Source organism: Geotrypetes seraphini, chromosome 4 (assembly GCF_902459505.1).
Source record: "Geotrypetes seraphini chromosome 4, aGeoSer1.1, whole genome shotgun sequence".
In the NCBI taxonomy this organism is placed as follows: Eukaryota; Metazoa; Chordata; class Amphibia; order Gymnophiona; family Dermophiidae; genus Geotrypetes; species Geotrypetes seraphini.
This window is the reverse complement of record NC_047087.1, coordinates 243,783,871-243,802,513: the sequence shown is the minus strand read 5'-3', so window position 1 is coordinate 243,802,513 and position 18,643 is coordinate 243,783,871. Positions and strand designations below refer to the sequence as shown.

The window sequence follows — 18,643 nt, the reverse complement described above, 5'->3', positions numbered from 1 at the left end:
TCAAAAAATATGTAGCGGAATTAGAAAAGGTACAGAAAAGGATGATGAAAATGATAAAAGGGATGGGGTGACTTCCCTATGAGGAAAGGCTAAAGCAGCTAGGGCTCTTCAACTTGATATGATAGAGCTCTATAAAATACTGAGTGGAGTAGAAAGGGTAGATGTGAATCACTTGTTTACTCTTTCCAAAAATACTAGGACTAGGGGGCATGCGATGAAGCTACTAAGTAGTAGATTTAAAACAGACCAGAGAAAATATTTCTTCACACAACGTGTAATTAAACTCTGGAATTCATTGCTGGAGAATGTGGTGAAATTAATATTTATAAAGTCTGGATAATTTCCTAAAAGAGAAGTCCATGGGTCATTATTGAGATGGCTTGGGGATATCCATTGCTTATTCCTAGGATAAGCAGTATGAGCTCTGTTTTACTACTTGGGATCTGGTTAGGTACTTGGGACCTTGGGTTGGCCTCTGTTGGAAACAGGATGCTGGGCACTGGGCTTGAAGGATCTTCGGTCTGTCCCAGTATAGCAATTCTTATATCCTTATGAGATGCTTCTAAATGGGATCTTTATTGATAAGAGAATTATTCAATAAAGAGTATCTTTTTATCGAATGACAAAGCACTTTCAAAATACTGGCAAGCATTTTGTGGCATACCGTGATGATCACCGTTATCACCAATCCTCTATAACCTCTTCATGAACTCACTAAGCCATATCAAATTCAACAACAATGAATGCATATTCTCATATGCAGATTACATTCTTCTATTCATTCCAATTAATTGTGACTCTAATAATGCAACACTGTTAATATCAAATGGAACAGACAAAATACAGATCTAGGCCACATCCAACAAACGCAATCTAAACATGGACAAAACCAAAGTTCTATGGTTCCATAATGCTGTACACACAATTCCTCCCACTGTAATTCTAAACTCAGGATCCACATTGGATATCAACAAGATGTCCAAGGTCCTCGGAGTCAAACACAACTCAACTCTATCAAACGAATCTCAGTGTCCAACTTAAGGAAAAAAATCTTCTACAATACGAGAAGACTAAGAATTATCAAACCCTTCTTTCAAGAGCGTCACTTTGCCATACCAACTCAAATGCTTATACCGTCACAGCTGAATTACTGCAACTCCCTCTATTAAGGTCTAAACTCTACTCTCCTGATCAAATTACAGATGATACAAAACAATCTGACAGTCTCACCTTACTATAAGAACTTACACTGGCTACTTGTCAAAACTCGTATCATCTTCAAACTATCATGTAAAATGTTCCAAATTCTATATGCAAAGAAACACTGAACCACTCAAACTTATTCATCAATTCCTGGTCAACATCAACCAAAAAACTATAATCTCTTCAACTACTCCTTCCATCTCCCAAAGGGGTTAAATACAAATGTACATTCAACTCGCTCTTCACTTACCTTAGCACCATGACCTGGAACAACCTCCCAACTGACATCAGGATGGAAACATTCTACAACAGATTCTGAAAAAAATTAAAAACTCTCTTCTTTGAAAACATATACACCGTAGACAACTAACCTGAAATACCTAATGTCACTAAATCTCATACTCAACTCAAATGTTAAACCAGTGGAGTCGTAGAATCTCCATTCTCCCTCCCCATTACTCCATTCATAACTCTGCCCTCCTCATCTATAATAATAAAAAGCTAAGCGCGCATGCGCACTCGCGCAGCATGTTCCCTGATCCCTTTTCTGTCGGGATGTGGTGGCACGAGTACGCATTCGCTAGATGGCGCGGTGTGAGGGGCCGCCACTTAGGAGAGCAGGGGATTTGGCTGGCCCAAGCCAGGCAAGACCCCCCTTCCCTGCTGCACCCAGGCCCCACAGCCCTGCCTACTTGACGGCCCAATGGTATCACAGGATCGACTCCTCAAGCCGGGACCACAGCCTGCTTTGCCCTGCCCTCCTTCGCACGCTTTAATGCAGAAACCGCGACGGCGTTCAGAAGCTACGGCTGGGAGCGCGAGACTGTTAGGTGGGCGGGTGCTGTGGCTGTCCCACGCTGCTGGCACTGCACCTCCCCCTCCTCTCCCAAAAGACCAGGTCTCATCAGTGGAGGAATCGGCGGAGGCAGGAGCAACTATGACAGCTCCTTCCTTTAAGAGGTACTAGATCACCAGGGCAGTTAAAGGTAGTTTATGGGGGATGTTCTTCAAATGGGAGAAAGGGCCAGCATGGTGGCACACATTTTCTTCCAGTGGGGTAAATGGTTGACTCAGCCTATTGGAGACTGTCTTTCTGTTGGGGTGGGTTGGATTTGGGCCCAAGAAGACTTGATCTGGTGGCAAAAAGGGAGGGGTGAAGAAGTTTCAATTTCAGCCAAAAATGCACTTGCATTTTTGGCCGAAGGATGAAACATGAAATCTGATTTTAAGCTGGTTTTGGTTCCAAAACCCAAACTGAAATTTGGGTTCCAGAAAATTTCCAGAAAATCAAAAGGAAGACTTAAAGGTTTGGCGCTGTTCCAGGAAATATAGTAGCTTGCATATTTCATCTATAATGTCCTGAGAAAATATTGTCTTGAAATAGTCTCACACACATCATGAATTAGCAAGCAGTGCTCTGAAACAGGTTTCTATCATTGCCCTGAGTTTTGTCTAAGGCTCAAAATTAGGCAATAGTGAAATATAATAACTGGCCATTGTTATTATATTTCGTTTTTGAACTGTTGCCTTATAAAAAACTCAGTGCAATGATAGAACCCTCATATGCCAGGTCTGAAAAGAACACCTGATAATTGTGTGAGACTGTTTCAAGACAATAGTTTCTATGCCTAAGTCTACATATCTATTCTAGCACCCGTTAATGTAACGGGCTAAAAAACTAGTACTGTAATAATGTAGTATATAAATTCTGCAATTCCTTATATTGTAAGTCACCATGAACCTGTTTAGGCATAGCACGACTCAGAAATACTAGATTCGATCTTGTTCATTCTCACTTCTTTGGTTTGTGTCTTGTATCTTCGTGGGGGACTGTGTGCTGCGCCACCTGGTGGGAGGGATTATCTAAACAGATATTGCTTAAACTGCTGTTATACTAAATGTTTTGTGGTTTTGCACTAATAAAAATATTTAAAGTTAAAAAAATTTTGTTAAAACTTATGGGAAGGATGTCTAGTTTTTGCAGATTCTCTCACCAGGATCACCCAAATTTCTAATTTCAGTTTATATTTTGAGTCAACTTTTTTTCTTTTTTGAGGGGAGGAAGGTCACCTCAGTTTATATTCAAGTATACACAGTAAATATGCAAAACTAGAGTTTAAATAAAACCAAATACAGTTGTTTTACATGTAAAGTTTTCATTGTAATAGAATTTTCAAGTAGTAAAATATTTGCAGTATAGTAATAAAATGTTTTAAGAAGTGTCTTTATAACAAATTATGCACTAGCTTCCAGCTTACGTATTCTGGACAGGCTCAACAACAAAGGAGACCAAGCATCTGGCTAGTGTCACACTAGCAAAGCACTCTGCATCACTATATAATCCACACAGCTCATACTCAAGTCCTTCCATATCTCATTCTCTCTGGATGCTCTGGTGACTGGTCACAATAAAGTATTGTTTTGTGCCAAATGCCTAGATAGATTTGATGGTAGTCTATAAAATACTGAGTGGAGTGGAATGGGTAGATGTGAACTGCTTGTTTACTCTCCAAAAATACTAGGACTACAGGGCATACAATGAAGCTACTAAGTAGTAAACTGAATACAAACTGGAGAAAATTTTTCTTCATTCAATGTGCTCTAGAATTCTTTGCCAGAGAATGTGGTAAAAGCAGTTAGCTTAGCAGAGTTTAAAAAAAGGATTGAATAATTCCTACAAGTCCAGAAGTCATTATTAAAATGGACTTGGGAAAATCCACTGCTTATTTCTAGGATAAGCAGCATAAAATCTATCTTGACAGGCACTTGTGACCTGGATTAGCTATTGTTGGAAACAAGATACTGGGCTTGACGTACTTTCAGTCTGTCCCAGTATGCTAATGTTCTTATGTAGCTTGTATGTATGAGGTGGTTATTTGTGGTACATTGTTGTCACCCAAACCTCCTTTAGACAAATATAAAAGTAGATTATTTTCCATCATGACTGGGATAGCCATGCAAATAGTTACCAAAAACTAGAAAAAAAGGAATCGACTTACCGTATTTGCCGGCGTATAAGACGACTTTTCAGTACCTTAAAATCCTCCCCAAAGTCGGGGGTAGTCTTATACGCCGGGTACTGTTTACATGCCCTTACTTTACATTAGAGAGCTGCACGGGGACGCCCCTAGGGTCGCGGGGATCCCATGGAGACGCCTCCGAGGGTCGCGGGGCTCCTGCGGGGCTGGATGCTCAGTCTTCTGGATGTACGCGGCTCTTCTTCTCCCTACCTTCTCTGCTTGCAGCACAGAGCCGAACGGAAGTCTTCCCGACGTCAGCGCTGACGTCAGAGGGGAGGGAGGGCTTAAACAAAGCCCTCCCTCCCTCCGACGTCAGCGCTGACGTCGGGAAGACTTCCGTTCGGCTCTGTGCTGCAGGCAGGGCAGATAAGGAGAAGGAGAGTAGCCTCGTGGTTCGAGTGGCTACCAAGGGAGAGGGGCGGCCCGCCCCGCCCCGGTTGCAGCACAGCCGGCCAGGTTCCCTTACTTTTGTGGCACTTCCCCGACCGACCGATAACAGCCTGGGTCCGACAATCCTCCCTGCCCTGTAGCCGCGAATCTAAATTACCTTCTTACAGCAGCTGTAAGAAGGTAATTTAGATTCGCGGTTAAGGGCAGGGAGGTTTGTCGGACCGGGGCTGTTGTCGGTCGGTCGGGGAAGTGCCACAAAAGTAAGGGGACCTGGCCGGCTGTGCTGCACCCGGGGCGGTAGAGAAGGTGTGCGGAAGAAGGGGTAGTCTTATACGGCGAGTATATAACAAAACTCTATATTTTAACTAAAAGTTGGGGGGTCGTCTTATACGCCCAGTCGTCTTATACGCCGGCAAATATGGTAATTTCTCCTTTTGGTGGGAATCTTTATGTTTATGCTACAAATATGAGAAAATGAATTCAGAAATTTTGTGTAATAAAAGTTATTTAAACTAACATGGAATCCATTGACAAATTTTGTTAACGATGATTAGCTAGATTATTCTCCTTATTTCTTCTTTGATTTACATATCCAGGTAGGGTGGGTGAATGGGCGGAGGAGTATTATATTTTGATGTTATCATTGATTAATAAGTTCAATATGATTTTCATTATATGTCTGAAATACAGTGCTCCCCTGCGAATTCGTGGTCGGCAGACCCGGTCATTCACAGTATTTTCTGACCTCGAACCACCGACCAGGAGAAGACAGCTGGAGAGGCAGGAGAGGGCAGCCGGAGCGCCAGCGAGTGAAGGAAATCACTCGCTGTAAGCTCAGACTGCCTCTTCCTGTACTAAAGTCGGGCCTCACCAATCAGGAGCTGCTTTGACACGCAGCTCCTGATTGGTAAGGCCCGACTTTAGTACAGGAAGAGGTGGTCGGAGCATACAGCGAGTGATTTCTTTCACTTGCCGGCACTCTGGCTGCTCTCTCCTGCCTCTCCCGCTGCCCTCTCCAGTCTCCTCCATGAAAAACCGTATTCGAGGTTTTTCAATATTCGCGGGGGTTCCGTTTGGTGGAGTACTGTAATGCATTTTGCTTTTATTCTTGTATTGGGGAGGGAGGGGGAAATGTTTTTATAGTATTTCTATGATTGATGTAAATGCAATTTTGAAGTTAATTATATGTATATTTAAATGCATTGTTTTTGAATGAAAAATTAATAAAGATATATATAAAAAAAAAAAAAAGCAAAATGGGATGTGAAAGGCTCAGAAGGGAGAGATGGTGGCCACCTATTCATAAGGCATTGAGCCACCCTGTGTACATTAGAGCAATGTTCTTCAACCGCCGGTCCGCAGGGGCGGCACATGCATCAGGCCCCAATCAGTGCTATTCAGCCGCCGGTCCATGGTGCGATCATCACAGCGTTGTCTTCGGGCCGGCTACCTCTTCCTGAGTGCTGCAATGCACAAATCCTGCGTCTGAACTGGAAGCCTTCTCTCTGACGTTGCGACGACAGAGGGAAGGCTTCCAGATGAGGTGTGGGACGCGCGAGGAGCCACTGCCCACAGCTTTGTGCACTGCAGCACTCAGGAAGAGGGGGCCGGCTCAAAGACAATGCCGGGGACAGGCCAGAAGGCAAGGCAAAGCATGGAGGGAGGGAGACAACAATGGTAGGTTGTGGAGGAACCAGGTGGGAAAATTGGGTACAGAAAAAGGACGTATATAGGCAGTGGGGAGCCAGGATGTAGTTTGTTTTTGTTGAGCTTTCGTGTGTAGCTCTTCGGGGAGGGGGGGTTGATTGCTGTGGTCTGTAGCTTTCTCCTCTTTATCTAATGCGGGGTTTCTTTCCGTAAATATCTGTGGCTGGGCTTTTGAAATAAAGAATGAAGACTAGCAGATACTTGCAAAACTAACCGTTTGTTTTCAGGAATTAAATTGCATTGGTAGTTAAGTGTGACTCCCCCTTAAGTCAATGAAAGGAATGATTTTGAAATTCATAGGTGTTGGCTCTGTGGCTGCTGAGTACCCCTAATATTGAGCAAGTGCATTTACTTTACCCAGGGAGAGGTGGTTTGTGTTTACCACCTAATCATTTTGAAACATATGTAGAATGATCTTGGTTGATAGTGTTCCTACTGAGCTTAAATGATCTTTATATTAATTATTTTATTTACATCTGTTGTCTGTTCAGGAAGAAATGCATGTGTTTCTTTTCCTCTGGGGTTGTACTGCATGCAGTCTTGCATCTTAGGGTTTGTTTGTATATATTAGTACTTTTAGCTTTTGGTCCCATATTTGCATGGGGTTATCTGTGTTCTGGTAGGAATGAATGTTGAAAAGCATACAGTGTGCTTTGTGTAGTTTAATTTTGTGGTTAACCATTATGTGTTGTTAATACGATTATATTGTATATGTGTGTAGATATGAAAATGAATGGAAAAAAAGGTGTTACAATTAGTACTATTATGGGGGTGGGGCCTGGGGCGGAGATTGGGTAGAGTTAGGGGGGGTCTGGCCCACGACTTAGCCCAGTGCTCGTCAACTGTCGGTCTGTGGACTGTGCCGGTCCACAAAATAATTATATTATTTCCACCGGTCCATAGGTGTTAAAGGTTGAAGAACACTACATTAGAGGACTACTGCATAAAACTATAAAAATGCAACATCTCTCAAGAATTGTGTTTAATAGTTACCTTTTTTCTCCTCTCTTGCCTTTTGTTCTGCTAGATCAGCTAGCCAGTGCAACGGCGACTGTGATTCTGGTGGTGTTAATTTGCTGTCTGTACTTATGTCACTTCCTGGACTTGAACTGCCATTAGCCTCAGACTTTGGAGGGGTACTCTGTTGCTGAGACTCAGGCATGCACAAGGAAATTTTATTACTATGATTAAGAACATTCTGCAAGACCTGAAATGCAAAAACATGATTTTAAACAGTATATACAGTATAGCTTTAAGATCAAAGAAAAAATTAACAAACCTTAAATGGAAAAGTTGTATAACAATGCCCGCACCAAAACTAATTAAAATGTAGTATCATATAAACACTCCAGTCTATGATTTTAATCTCACCTGTGACACTCCATTCATTGCAGGTAGCTTGTTAGCCTGAAGGCTCTGCTTGATGGTACAATGACAATGAGAGTTAATGTCAAATGTCTCTCTAAGGTTGTGCATTGCCTCTAAAAGGTCTGTCAGAACTGCAACAAACATATGGCAACAATAAGATTTCTAGGACAGACAGAACATAAATAAATACACAGTCTATGCAAGTGTCACTAAAAGTTAATGATTTAATCATGATTTTTTTTTTTTTTTCCATCAGAATTGCTTTTAATTCCATTTAAAAAAGGGGCCTAAGAGACCTTGGGATAAAGCTCATCTAAAAATAATTTCACCCAATTATCTAGCACAATTGATTGTTAAATACTACAGAGCTATTTTGTGTACATATTCTGCTGATATGTTATGCTATAGCAAGCTAAAATATTCATGCAGCTCATGCACATGGATTTCTGATCATACAGACACACCTGCCTTAAATAAAGTTTTAAAAATATTTAGCATTGTCCTTCAACAATATCACAAATTGGAAGAGAATTTTTGTTTCATAGCATAGTGACTCAATCAACAGTGCTATATTTCTGGTTTTTACTAATAGTTTTCGTACACGGATTTAGGATTAGAATATAAACTGGTAATTTGATATCTTTTAACCAGGTGGTTCTCATACTAAATATAGGTGCCCTGGATCCATTTACATAACACTTTGTCATTAAGTCATCTTATAAGCATGATCGGTCTAATTACCTTTTGGTTAGTTACATAGTACAACAGAGAAACTATTAACTACAGGTAGGTAGAGTGTTTAACTTTTACATATGCACCAAACAAAATATTAAATATTCAGAAAAATGCAGAATAGTTTCTCATTTTCTCTGTATACAAGCTTATTGGATTCTCTGTCTTCCTTACCCCCACCTACCCAGCAATGTGAAAATAAAAAGACAGAAATACCACCATGAAGTTACATTAGAACTTTGGTCTTACCAGAGCTTGGAATAATCTGAGTTGGCATCAAATGTTTGTAATCATGAGGCTGTCCTTTCACACACTTCAGCCAAGTATACAGTTCTTTATCTGTAATGTGACAACATATGAAACCACATTTCACTGCAGATATTACCCCAAATTACACTATATCTACTTCTCAAATAGCTGTAAAGATATTTTGTATTTTAGCTGCTTACAAAAACTGTTTCTTCTAGGTTATATGTAGTACACATTATACCACGTGTCTTGAGAGTGAATTACATTTATACTGTAGAAAGTTTAACAGTATTATACACTAGAATCAGTATTACTAGAATCTCCAAAGCAGACATTTTTGGAATAAAACTAGATTCTGGGATTATGTGCTCTGGCTGGCTAGTGTGTCAGGTATAAAATAGGACAAGCACAGGAATCTACTCTCACTCTAAATGCTGAGTACCTTACTTCTGAAAAGAGAATAACAAGGAGACAATCTTTGTCCCAGTGTCATTTTCTGAAAGACTAGCCATAAACAGGCTGTTTGAACCAGACGGAACAGCATCTTTAAAATGAAAGTTATCAATACTGTATGTAAAAACTTAACTCATCTTAGACAACCAATAATTGAATTCAATGATCATAAACTGCAATGTTGCTTTCAGATTTAAATGAAGTGCTTTTAGATGACATCATTTGTGTCATGTCTGCCTTTGATGTGGCATCTATTAAACAGACTTCTACCATTTGCAATGTCCTCAAGAATCTTACCGCTTCTGCAACAGATTCATCCACTGTTGCTGGCAACAAGGAATATTTTCAGCATTTAATAGACACTTATTTTCCTGTTCATCCACTACACAGTGTTGGTAGACCATAACGTATTACTACAAATTTTGGACACAATAGGTATCTCAGACAAAGTCCTCTCATGGTTTGAGGGTTTCCTAAAATCCAGAACATACATAGTAAAATCGGATAAAGAAAAATCTGAACCTTGGTCCAGCCCCTGTGGAGTACCACAAGGTTCCCCTCTTTCTCCTACTCTATTCAACCTATATACTGCCTCCCTTGGAACATACCTGGAAAAACTGAGCATAACCTCCTACAGTTATGCAGACGACATCACCATCCTCTTACCTCTGGATCAGCCAAAGATCACCATAACAGACACACTACACTGAACTCTGGAAACTGTAGCGAACTGGATGGAAAACCACAAACTGAAACTCAACCCAGACAAAACAAAATTCATCCTCCTTGAAAACAACAAAGCTCCAACTATTACCAACATAGAAATCAATTTGATCAATTACCCCATTCATACCACCCTAAAACTACTAGGCATGACAATAGACAGATGCTGCACCATGCAACCGCAAATAAACAAAACAATACAGAAATCTTTCACCCTCATAAGAAACCTAAGACAAGTACGTAAATTCTTCGAAAGAGCACAATTCCATCTCATAGTACAATCCCTTATCCTGGGTATATTGGATTATTGCAACATCCTCTACCTCCCATGCCATGCAACAATGATCAAACAATTGCAAACAGTTCAAAATACAGCACTAAGACTCGTCTACTCCTTAAGGAAACACGACCACATTACTGAAGCATTCATGAACTCACACTGGCTACCAATCCAGGAAAGAATACTATTCAAATTTTACTGCACACTATTTAAAACCATAAATGGAGACAGTCCTTCCTATCTGAACAACCGTCTCATCCATAATACCTCAACCAGACATAGAAAAACTCACACCCCTTTCACACACCCTCCAATCAAAGAAGTTAAACGGAAAAAACTCTACGACGGCCTCCTAGCCACTCAAGCAGCGAAATTAGATAACCAAATCTCCAATCTACTGATAACAACCACAGACTACAAGTTATTCAGATGAGAAACAAAGACCATACTCTTCAAGAAATCCCTGATTAAATTTTAACATCTCGAATATTTCCTTCCTCCTATCTTCTTCCTCTCTCTCTGAAATTTCCTGCACTCTTCTCCTGTCATGTCCACTGATCTCTTCTTGTAACAGACCAACCTTTAAATTCTTTTGTAATCCGCCTTGAACTGCAAAGTAATGGCGGAATAGAAATCTCTAATGTAATGTAATGTAAATACTGCAATTATCTAAATATCACTCCTAATCAGCAGTGATTTTTTATTACTGATTTAAGCAAACAGGTGCAACACCAAAAAGCATGTGATGGTACTTTTCAGTCTTCTATCTAGCTGAAGGTGGCCAAACAGGTTGAAAAGGCGAAGGCGAAAGCTAAAAGGATGCTAGGGTACATATGCAGAGGTATGGCCAGTAGGAAAAAGGAGGTATTGATGCTCAAGACTCTAGTGAGACCACATTTAGAATATTGTGTACAATTCTGGAAACCACACCTTCAAAAAGATATAAATAGGATGGAGTTGGTCCAGAGGAAGGCTATTAAAATGGTCAGTAGTCTTCATCATAAGGCTTTTGGGGACAGACTTAAAGATCTCAATCTGTATACTTTGGAGGAAAGGCAGGAGAGGGGAGATATGATAGAGATGTTTAAATAGCTACATGGCATAAATGAACATGAGGTGAGCCTCTCATTTGAAAGGAAGCTCTGGAATGAGAGGGCATAGGACAAAGTTAAGAGGGAATAGGCTTAGGAATAATTTAAAGAAATTATTTTCTACAAAAAGGATAGTAGATGCATGGAATAATCATGGGACAGGCACGTGGGATCTTTTAGGGAGAGGAGGAGAAGAGCGTGCATTCTGCAGATGGGTAGACTGGATGGGCCATTTGGCCTTTATCTGTTGCCATGTTTCTTTTTGGATTTGGCTCACAGCTTTTCAGTTGTAGTTCAAGGAGAGTTGTTTTCAGATAGTCCAGGTATTTCTATTTACTAGGAGGGCTCATAAACTGTGTTTGTGGATGTCATCGGCAGGATGACAGCCTGATTCTCGAGCTCCCAGCTACCCTGAATAATTAAGCAAAAATATGCCATATTATCCTGCATAAAGTAAGTGTAAGAGACATGCCAGAGGTCAGTTATACAAAACAAAAATGACTAGCAAAAAACAGCGGCTGGATTTAAAAGCGTTTGCCTTCCAAGCGACCCAGGGGGACAATGCAGCCCTGCACCACAAGGAGCTCCAGCCATCAGGAGATGGGAGCGCAATGGAATATGCTGACCCTGCTGATGGGGAGTCTCAACCGGCTTTGCATATGGAGCTTCATGAGTAGATTAATGAACTGAAAACTGCTATGCAAAAGCTGCATCAGAATCTGCATGCAGACTTTGATGGCCTACGCAAAATAGTAGAGGATATTGGCCAACAGCTAAATGATTTTGAAGAAAAAGTGATCGATCACGATGGGGTCTTACTCTAGCTGCAGAAAAGGTGCAAACAATTAGAAACCAAGCAGGATGATGTCTTAGCAAAGTTGGAGGACAGTGAAAACTGGGCGTGCCACAACAACTTGCAGGTGCAGGGCCTCCCAGAATTGCAAGATGGCCGCTCACTGGCAGAACTCATGCGGGCAATATGCAAGCACTTTTTGAATTTGGCAAATCCGGATGCGGAGCTGCCACACATGGAATTGGAGAGAGTACACCGAGCAACTGGACCAGCCACCCCGGGGGCAGCAACGAGACAATTGCTTGCTTTCTGCGTTTCCCTATTAAAGAGAACTTCTTGACTAAGGCAAGGAAAATTGGTCCCATTCAGTGGAACAGTGCCAAGGTGGAGATTTTTGCCAACCAATTGACTTCAGTCTTTCTTCAATCTCACCTCTTCCAAATCTTTCAACTCTCTTCTTTCTACCTAACCAACAAGCAACCAAACCCTTGCACTTAACAGGCGGTCCACACCAATCACTCTATCCCTAAACCATCTTAAACAGGCAGACCACACTATCCTCTAACATCCTCTAATCAGACTGACCTCACTAGCACACTAACAAGCAGGCAAATCTAACCAACAATTAATTAACTACTCTATCCCTCAGACTAAGAACTAACTACTTCTATCCCTCCAACCTCAACACCTTCTGACCTACACCTAACAGCCCCTACCCTTTAAAAATAAAATAAATAAATAAATAAAACATTTTTCTTTATTTTTTAATGGCAGGCAGAACTAGAAGCAGCAAGACTTCAATCAAGACAGGCACTTCATTAGCTGGTAGTACCCAGGGGATGGCTACGGTCTTCGTACAGTCAGAAGGAAAGCCAGGACAGAGAGCAGAGGTCTCTGTACAGACCGAGGCCATCCCCTCAAAGATGTCTACAGTCTCCACACAGAGGGAAGCAATGGTTCAGCCAGATGAAAGCCTTCTGCGAGAGCTGAGGAGCCTGAGAGAAGAGGTTCAACGCTTAAGAAGCATCCGTGACGACGAAACCTTCATCGATGGAGTCATACAGGAGCTGTCCCAGATCGCTGAACAAGAACCTGATAGGGCCATCCTAGAGACACCCAAAGCTTCAAAACCTACAAACTTGAAACCAACCATCGGTATTCAGGAAGTTACTGAGGACGCTGATTCCTGGCAGCTTGTGACTTCCTCCACAGGAAAACGCAGTAAACCTAATTCTGTTTCTTTCTCTCACATGCAGGGCAACTCCACATCGACACCTCAAATCACCCTTAAGAACAGATACCAGCTGCTTCAGGAAGATCCTGACAACGAGGTACAGGAGGTTGTTCAGCAGACGGTTCCAGTTCCGGAGTCAACAGATCGAACCACCCCTAAGAAGCGCAGGGTGGTAGTCATCGGGGATTCGCTACTAAGGGGCACTGAGGGACCAATTTGTAGACCACACCTGCAATCAAGAGAGGTCTGCTGTTTGCCAGGGGCCAGGATCCGGGATGTAACTGCTTGCCTGGACAGACTCATCAAGCCCAGAGACCACTTCCCCATGATTCTCATCCACGTCGGAACCAATGACACCGCCAGGAGCACCGCGGAGAGCATACCCGATGACTTCAGAGCCCTGGGTGAGAAGCTGAGGAGGATGGATGCGCAGGTGGTCTTCTCCTCGATCCTCCTAGTGAGGGGCAAGGGCAGTGCCAGGGAGGATCGCATCCAGAGGGCGAACGACTGGCTGCGAGGATGGTGCAAGGAGATGAACTTTGGGTTCCTGCACCATGGAGAGGCACTGCAAGGATTACAGGGACCAGAAGGGTTACACCTGACCAGAAGAGGGAAGAACGTCCTGGGACACCGTTTAGCCCGCCTACTTCACAAGGCTTTAAACTAGGTAAGTTGGGGGAGGGTAAGCTACCAATTTCTTCTTGAGACTGAAGTAAGGGAGACTAAAGTAAGTAAACACTATAATTCAGGGTCACATTATAATTCTGGGTCACGGAAAAAGCCCAACTGTTAAATGAATACTTCTGCTCAGTCTTCACCCGCGAGGCGCCGGGACTTGGTCCTCAGCTGCAGACAAGGGTTGACTCAGCTGATCCATTTAGTAATTTCGAGTTTACGCCCAGCAGTGTCTACTGCGAGCTGTCAACACTCAAGGTTAACAAGGCAATGGGGCCTGACAACCTACACCCCAGGGTGCTCAGGGAGTTGTGTGATGTCTTGGCGGAACCGCTATCTGCGCTCTTCAATCTCTCCCTTAGTACAGGTGACGTCCCGTTGGACTGGAAAATGGCTAACGTCATTCCACTTCATCAGAAAGGCTCCAAGATGGAAACAGCAAACTACAGACCGGTGAGTCTCACATCAATAGTGAGCAAACTAATGGAAACTCTAATCAAACGCCAATTGGATACGATCATGAACGAGGAGAATCTACGTGATCCCCGTCAACATGGATTTACTAAGGGGAGATCCTGCCAATCCAACCTGATCGGCTTCTTTGACTGGGTGACGAGAAAGCTGGATGTTGGGGAGTTCCTGGACATCGTATACCTGGACTTCAGCAAAGCATTCGATAGCGTACCACACCGCAGGTTGCTGAGCAAAATGAGTTCTATAGGATTGGGCGACACGCTGACGAAATGGATTGGGAACTGGCTTGAGGGTAGGCTTCAGAGGGTAATGGTGAATGGCACCCCCTCCGAAACGACGGAGGTGATCAGTGGAGTGCCACAGGGCTCCGTCCTGGGCCCGATCCTGTTCAACATCTACATAAAAGACTTGGCAGAAGGTCTCCGAGGTAAAATAACATTATTCGCTGATGACGCCAAACTAAGCAATGTAGTGGCCAAGAGTACAACAGACAAAAATTCAATGCCCGACAACATGATGCACGACCTACTACTACTGGAGCGCTGGTCTAGGTCCTGGCAACTCAGCTTCAATGCCAAAAAATGCAAAGTCATGCACCTGGGCAGCCAAAATCCATGCAAGACTTACACCCTAAATGGCGAGATCCTAACAAGAACTGAAGCAGAGCGTGACCTAGGGGTGATCGTCAGTGAGGACATGAAGGCTGCCAATCAAGTGGAGCAAGCTTCCTCCAAAGCAAGGCAAATCATAGGTTGCATACGCAGGAGTTTCATCAGCCGTAAGCCTGAAGTCATTATGCCATTGTATAGATCCATGGTGAGACCACACCTGGAGTACTGTGTGCAATTTTGGAGGCCGCATTACCGAAAAGATGTGCTGAGACTAGAGTCGGTGCAGAGAATGGCAACCCGGATGATCGCGGGTCTCAAGGATCTCCCTTACGAGGAAAGGCTGGATAAGTTACAGCTCTACTCACTCGAGGAACGCAGAGAGAGGGGAGACATGATCGAGACATTCAAGTATCTCACGGGTCGCATCAAAGTGGAAGAAGATATCTTCCTTCTCAAGGGTCCCACGGCAACCAGGGGGCACCCGTGGAAAATCAGGGGAGGGAAACTGCACAGTGACACCAGGAAATTCTTTTTCACTGAAAGAGTGGTTGACCGTTGGAATAATCTTCCACTTCAGGTCACTGAGGCCAGCAGCGTGCCTGATTTTAAGGCCAAATGGGATAGATACGTGGGATCTATTCACTGAGTTAGGTAGGGAAGGGTCATTGCGGTGGGCAGACTGGATGGGCAGTGGCCCTTATCTGCCGTCTATTTCTATGTTTCTATGTAACATGTCAGCCATTACTTTGCAAAAGAGGAAGGAATTTAAACCAGTCACAAAATGTCTTCTGGACCATAATATTAGATACCACTGGCACTATTCCTTTGGACTGTTCTTTGCACTGAATAACACTACACAAAGTAACCACACTACAAGAGGCCCAAGATGTGCTCCATGATGTGAAACTTTGGCGTTAGCCGATGGAGGGTGAGCATCAACGGCAGCAATCTTGCAGACAAGATCCACTATTCCAGAGATGGAACTGGATGGAACATCAGGGTCGGTGGCTCCAGCATCACTCCAGGACAGACCAGACAGTGGAAGCTGGGCCAATTTGAAGACGGAGAACAGAACTGAAGCAGTTTCAGTCAGGCTTTGTGGCTATTTTGGACATTTGGGCAATGCGGGCACGTACATAATGTAGAATGGATTTTTCATTTCTTTTTCATTGCAACTTTGCTGAACTGGTATAACTAAGTACTCTAGCACAGTTGGGACCTTTACATACTTATCAGGTTTGAGCAGGTTCTAATGGGTCATATAGTTCTCATTGCTCAGGGAAGGGGAAGAAGGAATTCACCCTGTAGACCTAGAGGGCTTGACTGTCATGATGGGATTGGGTAGGGGAGAGAGCTATGGGAGACTTGTAGAGAGGGGAAGGATAGTTTAATTCTGTTGTGGAGAGGGAGTTCTGGGGAGGGAGGGATAGGGCAAGGATTGGGAGGGGTGAGGGTATATGAATGTGTGATGCTTGAGTGGTATGACTCGGGATGAGCATTAGGCCATAAGATTTCTTACTTTAAATGTGAAGGGCCTTAACTTCCCTCGCAAATGCCAACTGCTTTTCAAAGAGGCGGACTGTCTTAGAGTGGGCATTGGTTTTATCCAAGATAGACACTTTCGGGTGCGCCATGAACATTTGTTTTCTCATAAGAAGTATTCCCATGTGTATTTAGCCTCTAACATGAAGGGTAATAAAATAAATGGGGTGGGTATCTTTAGATAATTCAGCTAATGTAACTAATTATGGTAAAGCTGACAGGAAGAGCCTACAGGTTTTATATAGGGACGGTGATTTGATGGACCCCTGGTGAGACTTAAACCCGACAGTCAAGGACTATACATTTTATTCAAGTGTACATGCTACTTACTCCAGAATAGATGGTTGGGGGGCCCCTGTGAGACGTTGCTGCAAGTATGTGGCGCAAATATGGAGTCCAGAAGTTGGTCAGATCACTCTCCAGTAGGGCTGGACATAAGACAACGGGCAGAGGCCGCATGATCAGTGACTCTGGAGACTGAATGACCCTAGAAATGTGCAGCAGTTGGAATCCAATTTGAAGCATTATATTCAGCTTAATTCCAGTGCAGATGTTTCACCTAGTACATTCAGCGAAGGATTAAAAGTGGTAATGAGGGGGAGGTTTATCTCACTGGCGGCCTATACGAGAAGGGATCAACAGGAAGCTTTGAGCCAGCAGTTGGTGCATCTGGAATGCCAACATACATCTGGGTTTAGGGGAACAAGATTTTTCACCAACTGGAGCAGGTACAGGGGAGTTAAAGGAGCTAGAACTAGAGGTCACTCATGCATGCCTACAGATGGTGCATCAGAGGTTCTTTGAGCAGGTAGACATCTAGTACATAACCTGAAATGCAGACAGGTGAGGAACCATATTACCACTATCCTTGACTCGGATGGGGTTCGATACAGACAATCTGTGCATGTTGGTAGAGTCCTTACTCAGTACTATAAACAGCTCTATACCCCACACAAGGAGTCTGCAGAGTCGGAGGTGAAGGCTTATCTAGAGTCAGCAGCCCTGCCTCATCTTATGGAAGAGGAAGCATTGTGGCTTTCTGGACCCATTGAGGAAACAGATATATTGTGGGCCATTAAAAGTCTTTCTTTAGGAAAAGCCCCTGGCCTGGACGGCTGTACTGCTAAATATTATAAAGATTTTAGGGGCCTAAACCCCTCACTTAAATGTTTAATAGCCTCCAGGCAGGCGATGTTACCTTATATATGCCGTTTGGCAGGAGTCACATTACTACCTAAACCAGAAAAGGGTCTCTGGTTTGTTTTAAATCTACTACTCTGTAGCTTCATTGCATGCCCCCTAGTCCTAGCATTTTTGGAAAGAGTAAACAAGTGATTCACATCTACCTGTTCCACTCCACTCAGTATTTTATATACCTATCATATCCCTCCTCAGCCTTTTCCTCTCTAAGCTGAAGAGCCCTAGCCGCTTTAGTCTTTCCTCACAGGGAAGTCATCCTATTCCTTTCATCATTTTTAACACCCTTCTCTGTACTTTCTTTTATTTTACTATATTTGTATTTCATGATACCCCGCCTTTCCCACGGTGGGTCACAATAGAATACATACACAAACAGAATCACATACAGTACAACAAATCTGACATGAATAAAACATAACAGTGATAATGTAAAGCCTTCTAAAATTACAAAGAGATTACCAGCGCCTCACATCAAAAAACTATAAATCAAGTCCCATATTTCATCTTACAGAAGAGGCGTTTCTTCAACATTTTCTTAAAACTATTCAAATATGTTTGCGGTCATAAATATCCCAGAAGCTTATTCCACTCCCGAGGACCCACACACGAAAATATGTTAGCTCCAGCTGTTTCACTGTCGGAATATATAGGTCATTGTGAGTTTCCGAGCGTAACATGCGTTATGGTTCATATGGCTGAATGCTATCTTTTTTGTGATGTGGCAATCAGAACTGAACTCAGTATTTGAGGGGCAGTCATACCATAGAGCAGGGGTGTCAAAGTCCCTCCTCGAGGGCCGCAATCCAGTCAGGTTTTCAAGATTTCCCCAATGAATATGCATGAGATCTATTAGCATACATTGCATATTCATTGGGGAAATCCTAAAAACCCGACTGGA

General features: G+C 42.9%; 1 protein-coding gene across 1 annotated transcript in view; it reads right to left on the bottom strand.

Moving 5' to 3' along the window:
• Positions 1-18,643, bottom strand: part of JMJD1C (jumonji domain containing 1C) — a 593,631-nt gene that overhangs the window by 70,684 nt on the left and 504,304 nt on the right. The window contains 3 exon segments of the mRNA XM_033941997.1: positions 7,314-7,527; positions 7,692-7,819; positions 8,670-8,759. Of these exon segments, the coding sequence (XP_033797888.1) occupies positions 7,314-7,527; positions 7,692-7,819; positions 8,670-8,759 (432 nt within the window).